Source organism: Crinia signifera, chromosome 1 (genome assembly GCF_055691185.1).
Source record: "Crinia signifera chromosome 1, ASM5569118v1, whole genome shotgun sequence".
Taxonomy (NCBI): domain Eukaryota; kingdom Metazoa; phylum Chordata; class Amphibia; order Anura; family Myobatrachidae; genus Crinia; species Crinia signifera.
The window spans coordinates 318,519,943-318,540,880 of NC_139217.1; the positions used below are offsets into that span (position 1 = coordinate 318,519,943).

General features: G+C 39.6%; 1 protein-coding gene across 1 annotated transcript; it reads right to left on the minus strand.

Annotated features, from left to right (window-relative positions):
- Positions 1-1,204: 1,204 nt before the first annotated feature.
- LOC146029312 (cryptic protein-like) lies at positions 1,205-18,335 on the minus strand. The gene is made up of 6 exons (XM_083158346.1): positions 18,089-18,335; positions 9,215-9,261; positions 8,394-8,570; positions 5,987-6,101; positions 4,081-4,193; positions 1,205-1,355 (listed from the first exon to the last, which is right to left on the minus strand). The coding sequence occupies exons 1-6, from the start codon at positions 18,109-18,111 to the stop codon at positions 1,231-1,233; spliced, it is 600 nt and encodes a 199-aa protein (XP_083014472.1). The 5' UTR covers positions 18,112-18,335; the 3' UTR covers positions 1,205-1,230.
- Positions 18,336-20,938: the final 2,603 nt, after the last annotated feature.

The window sequence follows — 20,938 nt, forward strand, 5'->3', positions numbered from 1 at the left end:
GGAGGCTGTGGGTTCCTTTCCATGTTACAACAAAAGGTTATATGCAACACTTGGCTCCTGTGAAACTGAAGGAGCTGCCAGTGCAGCCAGTCAATCTCCTGGACCCCATGGAGATGATTCGGCACAAGTAGGGGGAGCTTATGCCACGCTAAAAATATTTGCCAGAAATGCATGCAAGGTACTGGTGCTGGGTTCATTTACTGTTGGTGCGGGGAACTCGTTAACTAAGTGATGTCAATGAGACATCTTGCTGATCATAGACTGGTTCATTCTGGAATGTTTGTATCACAGTTGTGATTAAACTGTCTCAGTAGGCATTGTGATTTGCAGGCTAATTGATATATGTCATGGACTATAGACCTGATTCAGACAGAATCGCTTCTGTACGAATTCCCAAGGCTGCCAATTATCTAACAACTGCACATGTGTACAGATCATAGTACGAGCCAAAACTGTGGCAAAATTCTGTGTCTATTCTTATCGCTAGGTGTTCGCAAGTTGATTGACAGGAAGCCGGTGTTTGTGATGGCAACCGGCCATGGTGCCGCGCATCGCTATCACCATGCTCCCTACACACAAAGCGATGTACTGTAGGGTATTTTCTAAGCGATCTAATCAGATCACTTAGAAAATGCCCAGAAATCGCCCTGTGTGTAGGCCCCATAAATTTAGTCCCATTTGCACAGCATTAACGTTTACATTTCACACTAGTGACAAAGAGACTTGTGAACCTTAATGGTTTGGTGATGTCCAGTTCACACAAAGGTCAGAGAACCTGGTGTTACTGTTTATTGTCAAGCTGATCAGTCTACTTGTGAAAATACAGTTGTTTTCTGAGTAACAACATACTCCTTTATTTTGTCAAAGATAACATCCTAATTTAAAAACACAAATAACTAAATAAAAGTTGATATACATCAACTTAAAAAAAGATAACACACATACCAGCCTTATATGTTGTTATTGCATAAATCAGTAAAGAATGCAACATTCTTATTTTAAAAAAAAAACACATTATAAATTTACAAAACAAATAGTTTTTTTATTTGCTTATGACAATTTATAACATTAGTCAGTAGTGCAATACAATTTATTTAGTAAATTGTTATATTAAGTTAAATATAATGTTGATAAATATGTGTTTAAACAATTTAATTCTTCCATAGGAAGGGAATATATATATATTTTTTTTAATTGCATTCAGTTTGGGGTAAATAAACCAATGGTTTGCTACATTAACATTAAAATACTAAAAATATGTACAATTGAGGTTAGAAAAATTATAACATATGTCAATGGATGTAATATTGCTCCATGTGAATATAATTCCATCCAATTGTCCACACTTGTAGGATCTGCAAAATAATAATAAATAAATAAATACATTTTATTGTGGTATATTTGTTTCAAAATAAAACTTCTAAGTAATAATGTTTCTAAAGCGGCCTACAGCACACATGGGGCGATTTCAGGGCATTTTGAGATCGCTTTTCTGATTCTGATTCTGATTCTGATTCTTTGAAAATTCCCCTACATCACTCCATGTGTCGGGGCCGTAGCAATAGCGATGCGCGGGTCTGCGCAACACAATCGACTGGCAATTAATATCCAGTATGCAGGATAAATCTACTTAATTGCTGGTCAGGGCCAGTGTTCTCACTGGAGAACACTAACCCTGAGATCGCTCAGCACACAGTGCTGATACATCGCTGTGTGCTGAGTAAACTTGCGATCTAGCATCACTCAGAACGCTCAGCAAATCTCCCTTAAGTACGGATGATGTAATGGTTAGCATTACTGCCTCACAGCACTGTTGTCATGGGTTCGATTCCCACCATGGCTCTAACTGTGTGGAGTTTGTATATTCTCCCCGTACTTGCGTGGGTTTTCTCCGGGTACTACGGTTTCCTCCCACAGTCCAAAAATATACTGGTAGGCTAATTGGCTCCCAACAAAATTAACCCTAGAATGTCTGTGTGTGCATGTACATGTGGTAGGGAATATAGATTGTAAGCTCCACTGGGGCAGGGACTGATGTGAATGTTAAAATATTCTCTGTAAAAGCGATGCAGAATATGTGTACGCTATATAAGAAACTGGTAAGAAATAAGTCAGCGGTGGTTAAAATTCAAATGTAAACATGAACACAAAAGTCATACCATATGTGTCCATTCTGCAGGGACTACTGATAAGTTACTGATAATGGCAATTATCTGCAACAGACTTAATCTAGAATAAATACTACATCCAAAATTATTTGCTGATACTGTATGCTAAACTACTACACAATTCAACCTAAACTTTAGTTTCTCAGTGTTGTGATAGTCATTCACAAGTGTGGAATGACTGCCCCCTAAGTAACCTTTGGTGGCCAGTTGTGACCATATTAATTCTATTCTATGTGAATTTTAAAATAAATTTGTTAAATTATATAATTTTAAAATGTTATTAATAGTTTTATAATTATAGGATGTTTTCACAATACCAAAATATTTTTTGTCCCGGGGCTACCATATAACTGTAACTACTACAGGTTGAGTATTCCTTATCCAAAATGGTCAGGACCAGAATAATTTTGGATAAGGGGTTATTCCTTGTTTTAGAATATGTTTATATGTTAATGAGGTATCTTGCATTTATGTTGTACAAACACATCAAACACATGAAATACACACAAATATATTTTATTTGTGCATGAAACAAGGTTTTATTACACAAACTTTGTTTCATGTTTTATCTCAGACACTGAATTTTAATGCCAAGCAATCATGTTCTTGCACATATTTAGTGCCAGTTAAATGTTATTTCCCTAGTAGTGCCAGTTACATGTGTAGCCAGTAGGTTTTTAGCAAAAATTAAAAAACAAAAGTACATTTTGGAGACTATGGTTTCAGGAATAATTTGGATAACGGATATTTGGATAAAGGATAATCAACCTGTAATTCTATTTGGAATGTATTGCTGCACCGCCATGTTGTTAGATTTTACAGCCCTAGTTAATATACTGTAGAAGGACTACAAAGTAAACCTTTACAAGACTACAATTAGATGGATTTGTTTATTAAATTCCGAATAGCTACAGTTATAGTGTATAGATTATTATTATTATTATTATTATTATTATTATTATTATTATTATGATAACCCAGTAAAATATTTGGTGGCACCATTGGGGCCCTAATAATTAATACTCACATTACATAAAACATGTGGAAAGTAGAGTTTCCATATGCGTAGTGGGCCTATTTATGATAATGAATGGTCCCACAGTGTTTCACAGGTGATGGTAGTATTAAGTAAAAAAAAAAAAAAGTGCACATATGGGATGAAAATGTCCTTTTGTAGTTGATGTGTTCTAAATAAAGTCACATGCCTTAGGCTTAGGTCAACTACCAAATGGCATTCTATTTAGGTTTAAAAACCCAAGTTATGACATATATCAAATCAAATGCATTGGACATGCTAAGGATTTATTGTTTTTACAAGGTCACTGGACATTACCCTGATAAATTTATTGAACAGAGCCGGCATTATATAATGCAGTAAAAACATGAGTGGGTATGCAGGCTTTGGAAACAATGGCCTCTAATGTCACCCCGAATTACATGTCTATAATATGTTTTTTTATCACTTTTATGGAAATAGTTATTTAAACTGGATACAGGTTTCTGATGCTGCTTTCAGACCGCAAAACTGGCTTTGACCAGGTATTTTAAAACGTTTCTAAAAACGGGTCTGCCAGCTAAAACCCCTTTCACACCGCATGTCTTTAAACGGTATTTCAGTGCAGTTTTTGTCCTTAAAGGTATTTCAATGCAGTTTTTGTCCCTTCACAACACTGAACCTGTTTTAACCCATATAAAATAGTGGATAAAAAAAAAACGGGTCTGAAACGGGTAGGACCCTGCTTTATTACCGTTTAGAAATACCAGTTCAATAGAACCGGTAAATTCACTCTGCACCTTTCGGACTGCACAAATTACAGTTTTAAAACGGTAAAAAGGTCTGAAAGGGGTATGAGTAAATAAATCAAGTCAATAATTGAATAATTCTCCTCAGAATAAAGTAAAACAAGCTTACCGCAATTAGTTTGCATGGATTCCGCCAAGCAGTGAAGAATTCCATATGCACAGCGACATAGCCTGCAGCCACGCTGCACCCAGTCTCCATGCCTTATTTTGGTGGCACAATTCCTAAGAGCAAAAAAAGTTATGTTAAAACAAAATAAAAGTATCTCAAGAAATAGTTATCTAAAGATTTAAGAAAAAAATCTACATTGTTTTTATTCATCATCAATAGAATTTAACAATTCAAATGGATTATGTATAACAAAGTTAACAGGCCCTGTAACCTACAAGATTTATTTGAGATAGTGGGGCCATTCAATGTCAGTGGTGATCCATGAAGAAATTTTAGATCTTATAGGAATTAAATCTGTCTTGATTAAAGAGGCCAATGCACTAGTGCGATTTGGGGATTTTTAATCAGATTTCAACGGATCGTTCTGAGAAATCGGATGAAAAATGTCAAATCCCATGTGTTTTAGGTAATAATATAATGTGCGGTTCCGTGTGCATCGGATTGGAGCTGGAGGTCGCAAGGCCTGCACTATAGACTTATCGGATCCTGCATAAGTCTTGCACTGTACGTAGACTCCCACAATAGTCTTGTACGTAGATAAACTCTTCCAATGTTTGTACACTTTGCATTGGGTGAGCTGTATCCAGAGAGCAATACTGTGTCATATTCAAAAGAAAGGAAATAAATAATGCCGCCAGATGATGGAAAGGCATTACCAAAGAGCACAGCGCTAATATAACAGATTTATTCTGTACATGCTGTGAGATGGTGAATGGGTTTTTGTGAAGCCGCGCACTAAGTGCGTTTGTGCAGGGTTAGCTGCTAGGAAAAGGCAGGTGATCAGCCTGCAGAAATAAGCAATAGTGGAAAACTTTCTGCGCTCTACCCCTAGATAGATGCTGAATGGAGGCTCAGTGTTGGTTTTGGAAAACCTTATTTATTTGTTTCACACACACACAAAAAAAAATTCATTAAAAAAGTGCAGTATTTAACAGGAATGTTCAGGAGGGTAGGTTCTCCAAATCCTGGTCACACTAATGCGACTGGTGATGTGCTGTTGTAGTGGGTCAGAAGGGCCGTTTCCAGTTACCTAACACTGTTCTCTCACTGAGGCTAACTAACTCCGTCAAGTCTGGATGGTAATGGGTCCGGACGGTAATCAGTCGGCTGCTCTTGGTGAGGGGACAGTCTGGAGGTCAAATGGAAAGGTTAGGACCGTTGGTAACAGTAAAGGTTAAAGTCTCTCTGCTCCAGCTTCTGGATGCAGGTTTTGCTGGAGTGGAGATATGGTCTGGTGGAAGTTTGCAAGAGTGGCGGGGGCAGATGGAAATCCGTTGGTGGGTGGTGAGTGTCAGTACTGGGTGGCACCGGAGGGCGGCGTCCCTTACCTCTGGTGGTGCATGACATGATCAAACAATAAACTAAATAGGAGGCCATCCATGGTGGTTTATACTATGAATCCAAATGGTACCAATAAAATGAATACACAACTTATGGGCATGGCGCATGGCCATTATTCTGGTTCACTTGCAAAGGCAAATTCCTTCTCAAATGGACAAAACCATGTGCACTGCAGGTGGGGCAGATGTAACATGTACAGATAAAGTTAGATTTGGGGGTGGTATTTTGTTTCTGTGCAGGGAAAATACTGACTGCTTTTATATTCACACTGCAATATAGATCTCACTTTGAACTTAGTGAAACCTCACCCAAATCTAATTCTTTCTGCACAAGTTACATTTTCCCCACCTGCAGTGCATATGGTTTTGTCCATTTGAAAAGGAATTTGCCTTTGCAAATGAATCAGAATAAGGGCCCATGTGTGTCAATTAAAATACTACTGGTATTATTTTAAATGATTTATCTTCATGAAAGCAAAATATTTTATTCTCAATATAAGTCTTACTTTTTCCTTTCATCGTGTTCACAGTGTCGTCCAGTAAAATGCTTTGGGCAGGCACAAAAACTTCCTAAGACACAGGTTCCTCCATTCTTGCAGCAATTTCTGCTGAGTTTACTGCCTTAAAGAAAAAGGAAACCGTTACCCAGACACACTTAGCATCTCTGCCCATAGATCTTATTTTGTCTCTAGCCATCAAGCATCTTTAAAGGGTTTACTTTTATTGTCTTGTAAAGCAATAAAATTAGCTGCCTGTTAGAAGTGTTTGTTCAGTTAGGACATTTTTGTTTGCACAAGGATTAAAGGACAACTACTAGGGATTAGTACGCCTCGTGTGGACACACTAGGATCCTAGCCTGGGGTAATACATGGTCCTAAGTATTTATGATACTCTTCCATATCCATTTATGAGAGGTTGTATGGAGCTATGTGGGTCATAAAGAGGAAAAGATTTCATAGCCATTAAACTCCAAAAGAGAAGGATTCATGTGATGGATTAATGTGAAGGATTCTGTTTTATATTCATTTATGGTATTAATATTGCCATGCACCATGTATAATATGGGTAAAACTGAGAGCGGGTGTAATTTTGGTACTTGTGTATTATCACGGCGCCCACGATTTCCATCACAGGGCATTGTACAATGAAAAATTGCGTTGCATCGCATGCGATATGATTGCAACGCGAGGCGATTTTACCCGATTTTTAATTGTATGGCTTCTGACCATGTTAAATGCCCCCCCAGACCCGATTTTTAATTGTATACCCACTCTCATGGCTCATGAGTATGCAAAATGCCCCCCCATTGTTAACGCCACCCCACTATCAACGCCAACCCGAAGCGTAGCGAGCGCAGCGAGCCCACGAGGGGCGGCGGAATGCGTCTTACGACCTTTTCATACCCCCACTATCCACGTCGGCGTGGATTTGAATTTATAAAGTGTGGCGAGCGCAGCGCGCCACCGAGCCCGAAGCGTGGCGAGCGCAGCAAGCCCCGCGAGGGGACACGCATAACTTCACAGGTATACGCGTCCCCTCGCTGCGCTCGCCACACTTTACAAAAATCAACTCCACACCGACGTGGATAGTGGGGGTATGAAAAGGTCGTAGGACGCGTACCGCTGCCACATGCCATTATAATGGCATGCTATGCGACGCAATATTAAAATTGTATACACAGTCCCGGGAAAAGGCTGAAATCGGATCCATCGCATGCCATCGCATACCTTAATTAGTGGCATGCGATGCGACGGGCGCCGTGATAATACACAAGTACCGTAATGTACTTATTTAAGCATAGAGTAAATTTGCTATAACCAAATAAATCTATTATGTAAACAAAGCACAAAATGGGCGAAGTCTGTGATTCTGTTATTGCCTGCACCCACTGAGAGCAAGCATAGTGAATCCATAGCAAGGCTTTCTGTACACATGCAGGTATCATACACCCTCAGTATAACAGAACGGTGAAGGCATTCATCATAGAGACTCCCTTTCAAATTTTGCCATGGGACCAGTGGTAGGGAAAAAAGCAGGAGGCAGGGTGCAGAGCCTCAGCACACTAGAGGGTGCTGCACCATAGCTCTCATAGTTGGGCAGTAGCTGAGATTACCAGCAGGCACCCGGCGCCGGCAACTCCTTCCTTCACATGAGGAGCTGAGACATCGTACGGGGCAGAGAAAGACTCTTTTCCAGCACAATTCAGCGGGCGGGCAGCACAGCATGCAGCCAGAAGGCCAATGGCAGTCCTCCCCACCAAACACTGCCCAGCAATGCTGGGCACACTCAGGATGGCCCCTAATCTCAGCTGGAAGTAGGTAACTGGCTGGGGAGGGAGCAGGACTTGGGCAAGTTTTACTTCTCATACCTCACCCTCCCCCTCTCCCCTGTCTGCTGACCCGCTCTCAAGTGACAGCCTGCCCCCCACTATCTCCTGTATCTGGTTGCTAACCCCCCCCCCCCCCAAGTGACAGCCTGCCCCCCCTGGCAATCTCCTGTATCTGGCTGCTGACACCCCCCCCCCCCCCCCCCGTTCCAAGTGACAGCCTGACACCCTGACCCCTTTCCTCTCTCTCCCCTGTAGCCGCTGTCTCTCACTCCCTGCACTCTCCATCTAATGACAGAGGTATGGGCCCCTATGAAGATGTTGCTACAGGGCCCACAAACTTCTAGTTACGTCCCTACCTGGGCCCCATCACAGCTCTTGACTACCCTGCCTCTCAGTACTGGGTCATATATTCACTAGTTACTACAAACACATTTGACTATCCAAAAACACACTGGTACAGTAGGTAAGTGGCTTCTAACTTTACTGGGACAAGTATTGATGTGAATGCCCAAATATTCTAGGCAAAGCACGGAGTAGTAATTAGTGGGCTAGATAAATAGATATAACACACGTAATATACTCACTGTCAGTGAGACCGCTGAAAGGAATAAGTGCTGCAGTATTTTGTTGCTTTCTGACTTCAGTGCTCCTGTTCATTTCTAGAAATGTATCCATGGCCCTGGTACCGTTTATAAGTTGGGTCTTGGACTTTTGAGTTGTATTTAAGTTGTCTCTGTTAAAAGCTTCACAATTTGTACGTCCTACAATTGAAAAGAATTATCAGACTTTCGAAATAGAATTATAGAAGACATTGGCATTATAGAAGATATTGAAACGCCATTGTATAAAAGTTTGATATTTAAAAGCTGTTTCTAGGACAACATTGTTTCCACAGATAACAAGAAGTTGGTGTTACTTCTATTTACAGTTATTTCCTTGTCCTAAACTGTACTACATACAGTACGTGGCAGACATTTCCACCAAGGAGTGCGGGACACACTATACTACATTTGATTCTGGAGGGTGGGGGGTGTAATTGGAGTTAAAGGGTGTTTTGTACAAGATCGTGTTGCCCCCAGGTAGCTGCTCGCCTGTGTTCGTATGGGTACATTCAGCGTTTTCCTGGGCGCACCCCCCATTTCTGTGGGTGCGCCCAGGAAATGCTGGCGTCCCCATGCAATAGCCCCCTGTCCATCTCCACCCAGGGTTAAAATAATGAACTGTGATCAGCTATCAAAACAAGTGGTACAGTGCTGAGTAATTAATAAAAAATAAAAATAAACAATAACAATGAAAAAAAAAAAAAAACAGGTATATTGCCAGGCTCAACAATTTAAATTACCTTTTTCTTTATTATTATGGAAATGAGAAAGCATGAATATACACAGAATGTAGCATTTCTTACCTCTTTCGAAGTGAAAAGCCCACACTATCAATGCGATTAGAATGAATCTGATAAACAAAGAGAAACAAGGGTCACAACCCTCTATATCAACACATTAGAAGGAACTTTATAACAGAATGAAACTGTGATTCTTAAAGATACTGAACCCTGTATGATAAACAGCTATAGGGTGAGACTTATAGGATGAGAGATTCAGAAAGTGAGAGATTTTGTGAGAAATCTCCAGTTTTTTAAAGCGGCAATCATTTACACTGCAAAACCAGTTTGATTTCGCAGTGTAAATGATTGCCGCTTTAAAAAAATTGGAGATTTCTCACAAAATCTCTCACTTTCTGAATCTCTCATCATATTAAATCTCACCCATAATCTCCAGTATATTTATTGTTATCAATGTTAACTTATAATATAATGCCAGTATACACTACAGTGCTTTACAATTGGAAATAAATACAGACAGTAATAAAACAAGACTGGGCATTAATGAACACAGAGAAGAAAGAGGGACTTGCTTTGCAATTTATATACTTGCTATAAGGCTTTCATTTAATGGACTCTGACGGCAAACCAAAGGCTACCAATAGCGGCAGTATATTTGGTACCATGCTACATAACTTTGACAAATTGTACAGCATAAGAATGTACACATGGCTTTACAGAGGCTAAGTACTCACATAAAATGGTCACAGTAAGCATACAAAATAGGACAACGATTTTCAGAGGCAAAATCCCATTTTGGCCTTTTATACTCTACACATTTAACATATAGTATATGGTACATGGCAGTGGTGGCAAAACTCATTTATGGGTCTCACAAAAAGTATACTGTATGTATAAAAATTTTTAATATATGCATACATCCACATCATGTGAACCATGGATAGACTATACATATTATAAAAGTACAGAAAGACAGTCCCAGGGAACAGTTTTGCTGTATTACAAATTACAGTATGTCCCTAAACCATATTTAAAAATAAATGGCCCTGAACACAGTTGAATTATTAGAGAGCCTCATAGTGGTCCTTGGCTCCAGTTGGGTACTGAAGACAACATCATTGTTTATTTTAAATGGGGCATACACATGGTGCAATTTTTGCATATTTTCTACGCGATCTGTCTAGATCAATTTAGAAATTAAGCATAAATCACCCCGTGTGTACTCCTCATTGCGATAGTGATGCATGGTCTCGTGCATCACCATCGTCGGCTCAGATCTTTGGCACATGCAAGCAAAAGCTAGATAGATCACCTAGCAAGTGCATACAAAACATTGCTTAGCATGTATCTCAACAGGGGTGCATGGGCCTTTAGGATACATAAAATCTGCCAAGCCGAACAGTAAGCATTACAAAACATACACAATGCATGTTACACAGTACACACTGTAATAGTTTAAGGATAGAGGGGACTTACAGCTACAGCAAAAGGAATATATTTAGCAGTATTTAATGATATCTACAGATTACACAAGCCTGCATAGAATAAGCAGACTTCATGCTTTAGTTGTGTGAATTCCATACTGCAGTACGGGCAGTACGGATGTGTAATGGTTAGCATTACTGCCTCACAGCACTAAAGTCATCAGTTAGTGGGTTTGACCACTAACTGTGCGGAGTTTGTATATTCTCCCGTGCTTGCGTGGGTTTCCTCCGGGTACTCCAGTTTCCTACCACAGTCCACAAATGTACTGGTAGGTTAATTGGCTTCCAACAAAATTAACCCTAGATTGTCTGTGTGTGCATATACATGTGGTAGAAATATTCTGGCCAACCCCCCCCCACCCCCACCCAAAGAAGGGGCGAGGTGATTGACTATGGGCGCCACTGGCTGAGCTGACAGGCAATCCAGGCAGCAGGGAGCGATGAGCTGGTGCCGCTCTGTGCATATCTAATGAGCAGAGACCCAGCGCAGTGTATATTTAATGAGCGGGTCCCTGCCCCGTGCATATATAATGAGCGGAACCTGCTCATTACATATGAACGGGGCAGGGACACACTCATTCAATATGCACTGCGTCCCCGCTCATTAGATATGTACAGGGCGGGATCAGCTCAGCGCTCACTGCTGCCTCGGTCATCTGTCAGTTCAGCCAGCGGCGCCCACCACAGACCCCGCTGGCGCCACTCCCCCAAGCCACCGCAGGGTCTGCCACTTATGTAGCTACGCCACTGTGTATATACATGTATATAGTGTATATACTGTAATGTAATTACTCTCTGTACTCCACCACATTGTATATGACGTGTACTTAGGCTCGTATGACTTTGACTCAAAAATGTATGTATGATCTCTCCTATATATATATGGTCTTTGAGGAGCACACAGGCACAGTTCCAGCAAGAAGTGATCTCCTTCATATTTTTCCTTAGACCCTATCCTAAAAAGTGGGATTTTATATCAAATATTTGAGGAATAATTGAGGATGGTATTCTTTATTCAAGGATATATTTATCTCTGGAATATGATTGTACACAGGAGTGAATAACAGTTACATATTGCGAATATAACCTTTTATAATAGGCATATCCTTGATAGTAATCCATGAAAAATGGACATATAAGGACGTACGTCTAAAGAGTGTGAGATAAAGAGCTTCTAATAACAGTTTGCATAGACAAAAACAAACCAATCAAAAATACTTTCTGGAATATCACAAAAAAGTGGGAAGGCTTATTTAATCTATACCACCATAAATATAAGATTGTAACAATATTATTGGCATACCCCTGATGAAGTCTCTTGACGAGACGAAACGCGTCGGGTACTAGATATCATCTATAATCAAAGGATAACACTACCAAAGACAAGAATAACTGTGAAAAGTTTGTTTTATTGTTCTATATGCTTGTATAAATAAATGTTTTATGTATAATGGAAAATTTCTATTGTGTATAAATTAATCAAAGTAAAAACAAGAATAATCCTATTTCTGAAGTAGTCAAGGGCGCCATATAACACTACTGTGGGGATATATATATATATATATATATATATATATGTAGTGCAGAGATGATCAGGCACTCCAAATCACTGGCAGGAAGATGCCCTGGTGCCACCTCCAAAATAGCTTAAGCAGCCACAATATATCTTGTACTCCGGCAAGCGGGGGAGGGGGAGCGGCACTCCACGGTCTTCAATAGTAAAAGTAATTCACAGCAAAGATGCAGCAATAACGATCAACGTTTCGGTTTTATTAACAAAGGTTTAATAAAACCGAAACGTTGATCGTTATTGCTGCATCTTTGCTGTGAATTACTTTTACTATTGAAGACCGTGGAGTGCCGCTCCCCCTCCCCCGCTTGCTGGAGTACAAGATATATATATATATGTATATATATATATATATATACACACACCAAGGCTTGCAAGGTATTACATGAGTAGTAGAAACAATACAATTTAACTTCCCATTTCCGGACACAGTAAGTGAATCAGCTAAACTTATGGGCCTACACACGTAGGGATTTGTGCAAGAGATTTACATACCTCCCAACTTTGGATGGTCCCTAGTCGGGATGCTATGAGTGGGCCCGAAAATGGGCGTGGGCAAAAGGGGAATGGCTTCACAGGATGCCTGAGATCTCGAAGCCACGAAAAATTATAATCATAAATGGTGCAAACATATTGTCTGCTGAAGTTGTGAACTTAATAGTGTTATATCTTAAAGGTGGAGTAGATTACATTGACCTATTTACACACAAAATAGCTTTTCTTTATAATTAAAGCTTCCATTCTATAGTGATGAAAATGTCTGTTGCTAGTAAGAAAGAAATTTCCACAAACATTGTGTAATATTACACGATTATTATATATATAGCATTATACAGACCAAAAAAAAAAAATGAAAGACCACTATGTCTAATATACAAACTGGCTACTATGAATGTGCTACTAATAACAACGTTCATGAGTTTATGTATAGAATTTGAAAGGGGCTTACATATAAAACTGTATATCTTGGGAAAACAGCCATTTCCCTGTGGTGTCAGCAATGTGAATTATTGTTGCTATTAAAAAAAAAAATAACTCAACACAGGAGCTCGGCATTCAGCTGAGAACAGAGTATAGCCAGAACTCTAGAAGGGTTCTGCAGTGTCGAACAGTTTATCAATCTCTGAAAGCTTGAAATTGATCGCTAACTCCACCTGAGGATAATGAAAGATTAGAACCAGATTAACCATATGCAGGCTCCAGGCCTCCAAATACAAAACAGGCCCATCATCATGAGACCATAATGATAAGGCAGCAGCTGGCCACATAGTCGGACATAAATCATAAGTATTGTATTTACATTTTTTTTTCAAGACATTGGAGCTGATAGTGTACATTCCTACATGGCATTGACCACTCCCACACAGCACTGTTCACACCCACATACCACTGGTTATACCGGTCTCACATAATAGGCCCTTGTGGCCCTTATGTATTTACAGTTTCTTATGCAATAACAATGAAAAATTCTGTTGCACTTTACAATTGGAAACAGTGATAAAAACTGAGTATTTACAGAAAGGCAAAACACTCGCAAGCTTAAGACTGACCCTTTGGAATGCTAGGTACACACGTGACTAGACAATATGGGGGAAATTTACTAAAGGAAATTTGTAAAAAAATAGGTGTATTTGTATCCAGAAATACACTTATTTTTGACATGTACTATCCCGAAAATACGGCAATTCGTATTCGTATTGATAGCACATCAATACGACTACGAATTGCAGTATTTTCGGGATAGTAAATGTCAAAAATAAGTGTATTTCTGGATACAAATACACCTATTTTTTTTACAAATTTCCTTTAGTAAATTTCCCCCTATATCTGCAATTGATGTGCGGATATATCTATAGTCAGAGTAAAAGGAGGGAAGATGTATACATTTGCATTTTACATTGAGATACCAGAACTTGCTGATATTTGTATAACAATAGCGTTATTACCCTCTTTGTCCCTGTTTCTTAGGTATGGCTGTGGGTGTTATATAACTTATAAGAATGTAAGAAAAACAATCGGGCGCAATAATACTCTATGTGCTCCACTAATCAATCTTTATACCAATTTGTGTTGGTTATATAGAATGCATTACGGCTGCTCCCAAAGGCAATTCTGGAGATTGCCACTTAAAGATGGAGAATTAATTAGGAGATAGGAATCAATCATCTTTGTATAAATATATATACTGAAAAGTTAGTTTAAAAAAATTCATATAAAGATTTATTATGTTTTAAAAAGAAAAACAATAAAAATGCATATAAAATTATATTACACAATATCAAAGTAAAAATTATCCCAAAGGGGACACAATAAGGGCATTAGCCAATAATTCCTCTTTGTAGATTATTAATGAACCCAGCTCTAAAACAATATTCCTGCACAAAGGATAGATGTGGAATAATTTGCATGTACAAAGTCAGTCAGTGTTGGCCCTGTATATAATCCAGGGTAAATGGATTAAATTTTTGTTAAGCCAAGTAGGAGATCCTTATGGCTCTTTAGTTGAAAATTGTGAGCATCCAAAGCATTTAGAATGTTCCTTAATTTATTAGGGGCTCCCAGGAGATAATTAGCATTAGTATGTGGCATGAGACCGGTACCTCTTATGTGATGAAATTCACTTATGCGATCCCTGCGGTAGCCTTCGGTGTGGGTTCGCTTCAACCCGCCTGGCTCCAGCTGATAACAGCGAGCCTGTGATGTTTGTAGCGTGGCTTTTTTTAAACTAACTTTTCAGATGTGTGGCGCTCTCTTTCGAGTCAGATATATCTAAAGCAGGGATGGGCAACACCGGCCCTCCAGATGTTAGTGAACTACACTTCCCAGGATGCTTTGCATTAGTTTTGCTATATGGCCATGCTGAAACTGATGCAAGGCATGCTGGGATGTGTAGTTCATCAACATCTGGAGGGCCGGTGTTGCCCAGCCCTGATCTAAAGTATATATATTTATACAAAGTTGATTGATTCCTATCTCCTAATTAATTCTCCAACGTTATATAACTTAGGTATCGCATTCCTTATAATTGCATATTCTCTAATATATGTGATTATTAACGCAAATGTCAGCTCTTCCGATAAGAGCCGTCCTTTGCGATGCAGCTCCGGCGCTTGACTTCTGGGCCACAGAGCACTGGGGCTGACCACGGGGCATGATGGGAGGGATCCGTTACGGATCCATCAGACAGTGCTGCAGTAAGAAGCCCATTGGTTTCTATAAAGAATTGCCAGCAGAAGCTGGCGATTCCCTCCACAACGCTGAGCTGGCAGAGGGGGGTTAGAGCATATGGAAATGCGGTTAAAAATCCCAATAAGGGAGTTTTTAACCACATTTCTATTTTAGAATATCCTGCCCAGTGTGTTCTTAATCCCCTGTGCCTGATCTGTCGGGACTGACATCACAACTGGTTGAGTGCATCTGCATTTGCCCACCCATTGAGCTGTCATTCACTCCTGCCTCCTCCCAGCTCCAGCAGAAGTGGCTCCAGAGCCTGTATGGGTGATATATAGATATATTGGCTGTGTTGCACAGACGATAAAATATGTCTGTGAATGACAACGTTCACATGCATATCGCTGGTACACACTGGCTGATGGCCCAACGATATCCTTAGACCTCTAAATGGCAGACTAGACCATGTGCTCATGCACAATAATGACACTTGGCCTGGATTTAGTTATTTGCCTCTACCATAAGCAAGCAGGAACTTTTAATGAGGCACAATTATCACTGGGAAAGCCTTCAACCAGATCCACCCTACTGGAATGACTGTAATGGTAAATTGTTCTGTTATTTCATCTATCAAAAAAAATATTTTGATAAATAGGCATATTAAGGACCTAGAAGGGCACATTTCTTAAATTAATTGACCTGTATAGCATTGATTAACTAAGAAATGTAAAGTCTAAGGGGGCATTTATAAAAGCTCCAAGAGATAAAATTATGAGATAAAGAACCAACCAATCAGCTTGTACCATACAATTTACAGGCTATGTTTTAAAAACAACAATATGGCTTCTGCAGCAGGAGAGACTCAGAGGGTCCAGTGCAATGTGCACGGAACCTCTCATTGCATTGGTCCTCCTGTCAGTCATCTGCAATTTGAGTTCTTTTCCTGTGTTTAATTGCTGCAATCACAAGAACAGAATCCAAATTACAGGTAAATCGACCAGTATATGGGGGGCTTAAGTCATACTTCGCAGCTGTAGGGAATGGGAGCTGGAAAGGGCATGTGTAAATTAGGCCCACCTATGTGTACTTAGCCTTAAGGCATGTACACACAGGCTGGAGGCTGGGCAAATTTTGACTTTGATGGGCAATTTACGGGTTATAGCGGCGCTGCGGGACCACGCATCCCTATCGTCTGCCATGTACACACATGGCGATTCAAGCAAACCTTCTAAGCGATTTTGATGATGTAGTTAAAATCTCTTAACAGTGCACTGAGTAACAGATCAGCATTCTGCATTTACATTTACAACCGAACAGAACAGAAAATGTATTAAAGAAACCATATTACCATTCATGCTGTTGTTTTATTTCATAATAGAAGATAACAGGAAAAAAAACAACAACACATTATTTGCATTCTCTTCTCCCCAGGGCACAACCATCAATAATAGCATGTAGTAGCCACCCCAGTGCTACAGGGAGCATTGATTATTGGATATCCCAGATATCAAGGCCTATAATGCTAACCTGCTGGAACATTGACAATGAAACATTTAATCAGGTTGACAAAGAATCGGGAAACAGAGAAGCAGCAAAAGCAGCCAAGACACCTGAACTAGAGGCGTATGTAATGAAAAGCAGCTAAAGTGGTGTAGCAGCTTCTTGCTAGTGCACTCATGTGTGAAAATGAAAATCTTAAAAGCCCAAGGCTATATTTACAGGTCATTGCAAAACTCCATCAGAAAGCGTGGCTCTTAACACACTGTTGTAGCAAACTCTGAAACAATTAGTATTAGCATGAGAGCACAACACAGTTGATTTGGCAGAAAAGTTAATTGTTTTTATCCACCCGCTTAACAGAGTAATTTTGTCTCAGCAAACATCAATACCAAATCATTCCTTGCTTCTTCCTGGCCGCGTTCTAGGCTCTGCTCAGGCCTCTATCTGTGTGCCTAATTGGAAATTGACATTTTCAATGTAGCAATTGACATACAAATCTGTAGATTCCCACAGTTTAAAAAAAATTTTTTTTTGAGCTGCACAAAATCTTACTGTATGCCTTGCTGTGTTCTAAAAGATAACATGTGCCTCGTTAAATTAGTATTGTGCCAAATAGAAACCGCAAAGTAGGCAGTTGGGTTTATTTATCTATACATATAATAAAACTGTACATAGAATTATTTTTGAGAAATTGACTCCTAGGGACTGTTTATGAAATACGTTGGTTTGTTTGTTCTGGCATTATGCAAAAACCCTGGTTAAAATAAGGGACCTGGTTTGCTGTGCAGTAAGAACGGGTTACCCAGGTTGAGCAACCCGGGTACCGTTCAAAATATATATATATATATATAATGCCTCCTCCCCAGCCCGCTTTCTGACGTCAGCCACCCAGCTTATTGCCGAGTATCTGTGGAGTGCTCACTTTGCAAATGCCAGCTTGCACCTGGGACGGACCCGTGCACGAATCCTGTGTGTGAAAAATGACTACATTGTTGTTTCATCAACTGTAGAGCACAACAAATATGCTTGCAGTATGTAAGTAAATGTTAGTAATAATAATTTCCCAAAAATGCTTATAACCTTGTTAAAATAGGAGCATGGCCTTATATCAACATATACTGTAGAAAGTAATTACATTTTTATTAGTAAAACATATGATTAATGAACATTGATTTGTATTGCCTTAGGTCGAAATAGAAAGTAAACTCTTACCTCACATGTTTTCTCCAGTACATTTTCCTGTTAGCTAAATCTTGATGAGAAATTCCCTGTGGCTCTCACAGTGCTGATTTCCAGTCAATACAAATAACTAGAGATAAAAGTTTCTCTGTAGCTATTCCAATTTGTTAGAGCTAATCCATGTTGTTGTTAGGCCTTGCAATGTAGGGATCTTTAAGTCCGATTGATAAAAAAAAGAATATTTCCTTTATCTCCATCGCATACATTTACATGCAGTACAGCTTTAAGGTAATCTCCTGTTTGGTCACTGGCCCAAGTGAAAATATCCCTCATGTCCCCTGCACTCCTTGCTCCTCCCAACATTTAATTAGCAATAGGTGGAGCAGGCCACACAGGGATTTCAATTTGTGTAAACCATGTAAACAGATTACCTCTGTGCTGCGCATTGGTAATGATGTCCAGTAAGTTGGTATTCCCAGAAAATGTGTAATATGGTGCTGTCTTTTCAATGTAACCCAATTAGTCAATGTTAGTTATATGACACTGTCTAAAGTCAAATCAACACTCAAAATCATTAATAAAGGATGGTACGTTCTCTTATGCATTCTGCATACTTTTGCCTTATGATGCTTGGCAGTACCAGGTTCGCACAAGGCATACTTCGCAGTTTGGATTCTCTGCAGATAACAAATTATTTGTCTGTTGTGTCTCAGACCTATTTGAGATCACTCTTTTTTTTTTTGCACCATTCTGTGTGGCATAATGTGGAATTCTGCTCATTTCGTGTGGCAAAATATGAATTTCAGGTCATTCCAAGTGGGAAAATGTGAATTTTGGCACATTCGTTGTGGCAAAATGTGAATTTCGGCTCATACTGTGTGTGGCATAATGTGAATTTTTGCTCATGCTGTGTGGTAGAATGTGAATTCTGTCTAATTCCATCTGGCAAAATGTGAATTTCGGCTCATTCCATGTGGCGGAATGTAAATTTTGGCACATTCAGTACGGGGGGAAATTTACTAAGATATTTATTCTACTTCACATGTTATCTTGCTTTGGGCAACCAATCAGATCCTGTCTACTATCTTCTAGAGGGTGCTAAATAAATAAGTAGATTATGATTGGTTGCCCATAGCAACAGCACATGTGAAATAGAATACACACCTTAGTAAATTTCCCCCACTTTGTGGCATAATGTGAATTTTGTCTCATACTGTGTGACAATGTTATTTTTCTACTCATGCATTGTGTCAGAATGTGAATTTTGTCACATTCCATGTGGCAAAATGTGAATTTGGTCTCATTCCATGTGGTTTTGGAAACCCAGAATATATGTGACCTTAATTCCATGACTGATTATAGTACATATTAAGGACTGTATCTCTTCCACTACAAGAGTATGTTTGTGCCTATCGTTTGACTTTTCTCAGTATACAAATATTTAAGGAAGGGGATGTGTATTTCAACAATGGTAAAGATTTTCCCCTCTTCTAAATATCCAGACAATTACAATTGATTGGTACATTTGAAGCTTAGTGTGTTACCTTGGTTACGTGTTTGTTACTTTTTTTTTACTGTAGTTGTTTACTACAAAATGGCTGGAGCCGTTGGGTACACAAGCAAATAATGATCTGTGTTTTTGGCATGGGAGTGAGTGATAGAATGCTAACTGTGCTGAATGTAGCATTCTGCTAACAACATTAAAAAGATGATTTTACAATTATCCTTGCATTTTTTTTATCATTTATAAATTATATTACCTACTATCATATTAAGTAAATCAAGTTTCTGTAAAAAAAAAAAAAACACACAAAAAAACAATATAAGTATTTAATATGTTGTTTCTCTGTACAGGTTCCTGCTTTGATGGCTGAACAGTGTATATTATTGCTGCCTGTGTAGAAGTCACAGGGACATGTCAGTGGGATTGTACCAGGGGCAGAACAGACTACAGTACAGCTGATTCAATTATTCCCTATTGTTGTGCCCAGATTGTTAGAGGAGCCCACGAACTTTACAGTTATTTTATACATTTTCTGTTTTATGTCACAGTCCCACTGCTTTTTTACTGTATTGTATACTGTATGTAGAATGTCTGTTTCATTTTATTACACATCCGGGATAAAAGGATTTACCTGGGGTAACTGCATAGTGTATATGAGATGGACCCCTTCAAAAAATAGAGACAACTTATTTTTAATGTTAATCCAAGTGACACTTTTCTAGAATAAATCCAGGCATGTTCATGGTGCATTAAGTGTCTGTGAAAAAGCTTGTATACAGTATGCTTATGCTATCAAGGCATATAAAGAATGATTAATAAATTATTTCTAACTGTCCAAGCTGATCACAGCGGATTCATAGGCAGGTATTCAATGCTATCTCTGGGGAGCTGCAGCGAATCCTGTGTAGGATTCGCTGCACTTTCTCCCCAATTCTCCCTGTAGGGAGATTCGCCGGGCAGCCGCCCGTTCTCCCTATTCAAATGCCTCAGGGGCTCTCTGCCCCTGGCGGCAAATTTTAACCCCCCGGCGAATGCCGCCGGGGAGCTGGGGGACGGCTGCAGGCAGGGAGATGGAAGCCTCCCTGCCTGCGCCGGACACTGCGGATGTGAAGGAGGGCTGTGGGGGACAGAGGGAGAGCCCCCAGAGCTGGCAGGGGGCTGTGTTAGGGAGCCGCTACACACTGGTCCCGATCGTGCATGTGTAATGATCGGGACGAGTGTGCAGTGAATATATGAATATTAATGAGCGGCTCCCGGCTCGGCCCCCTGCTGGTGAATGTGTAAAAAAAAAAAAGGTACTTGTTTCCTAACACGGCCACAATCTTATGGATCGTGTACCTTTAAGTTAAGGTACACGATCCATACGATGGACCCGATTT

Bases quoted from the DNA above. Each gene is read 5' to 3' on its own strand.
- LOC146029312 (XM_083158346.1), bottom strand. From the start codon at position 18,111: ATGTACTGGAGAAAACATGTGAG. The intron at 9,262-18,088 runs GTAAGAGTTTAC...TTTGTTTATCAG, and splicing joins TACTGGAGAAAACATGTGAG to ATTCATTCTAATCGCATTGA. The intron at 4,194-5,986 runs GTAAGACTTATA...TTTTGCTCTTAG, and splicing joins GAACACGATGAAAGGAAAAA to GAATTGTGCCACCAAAATAA.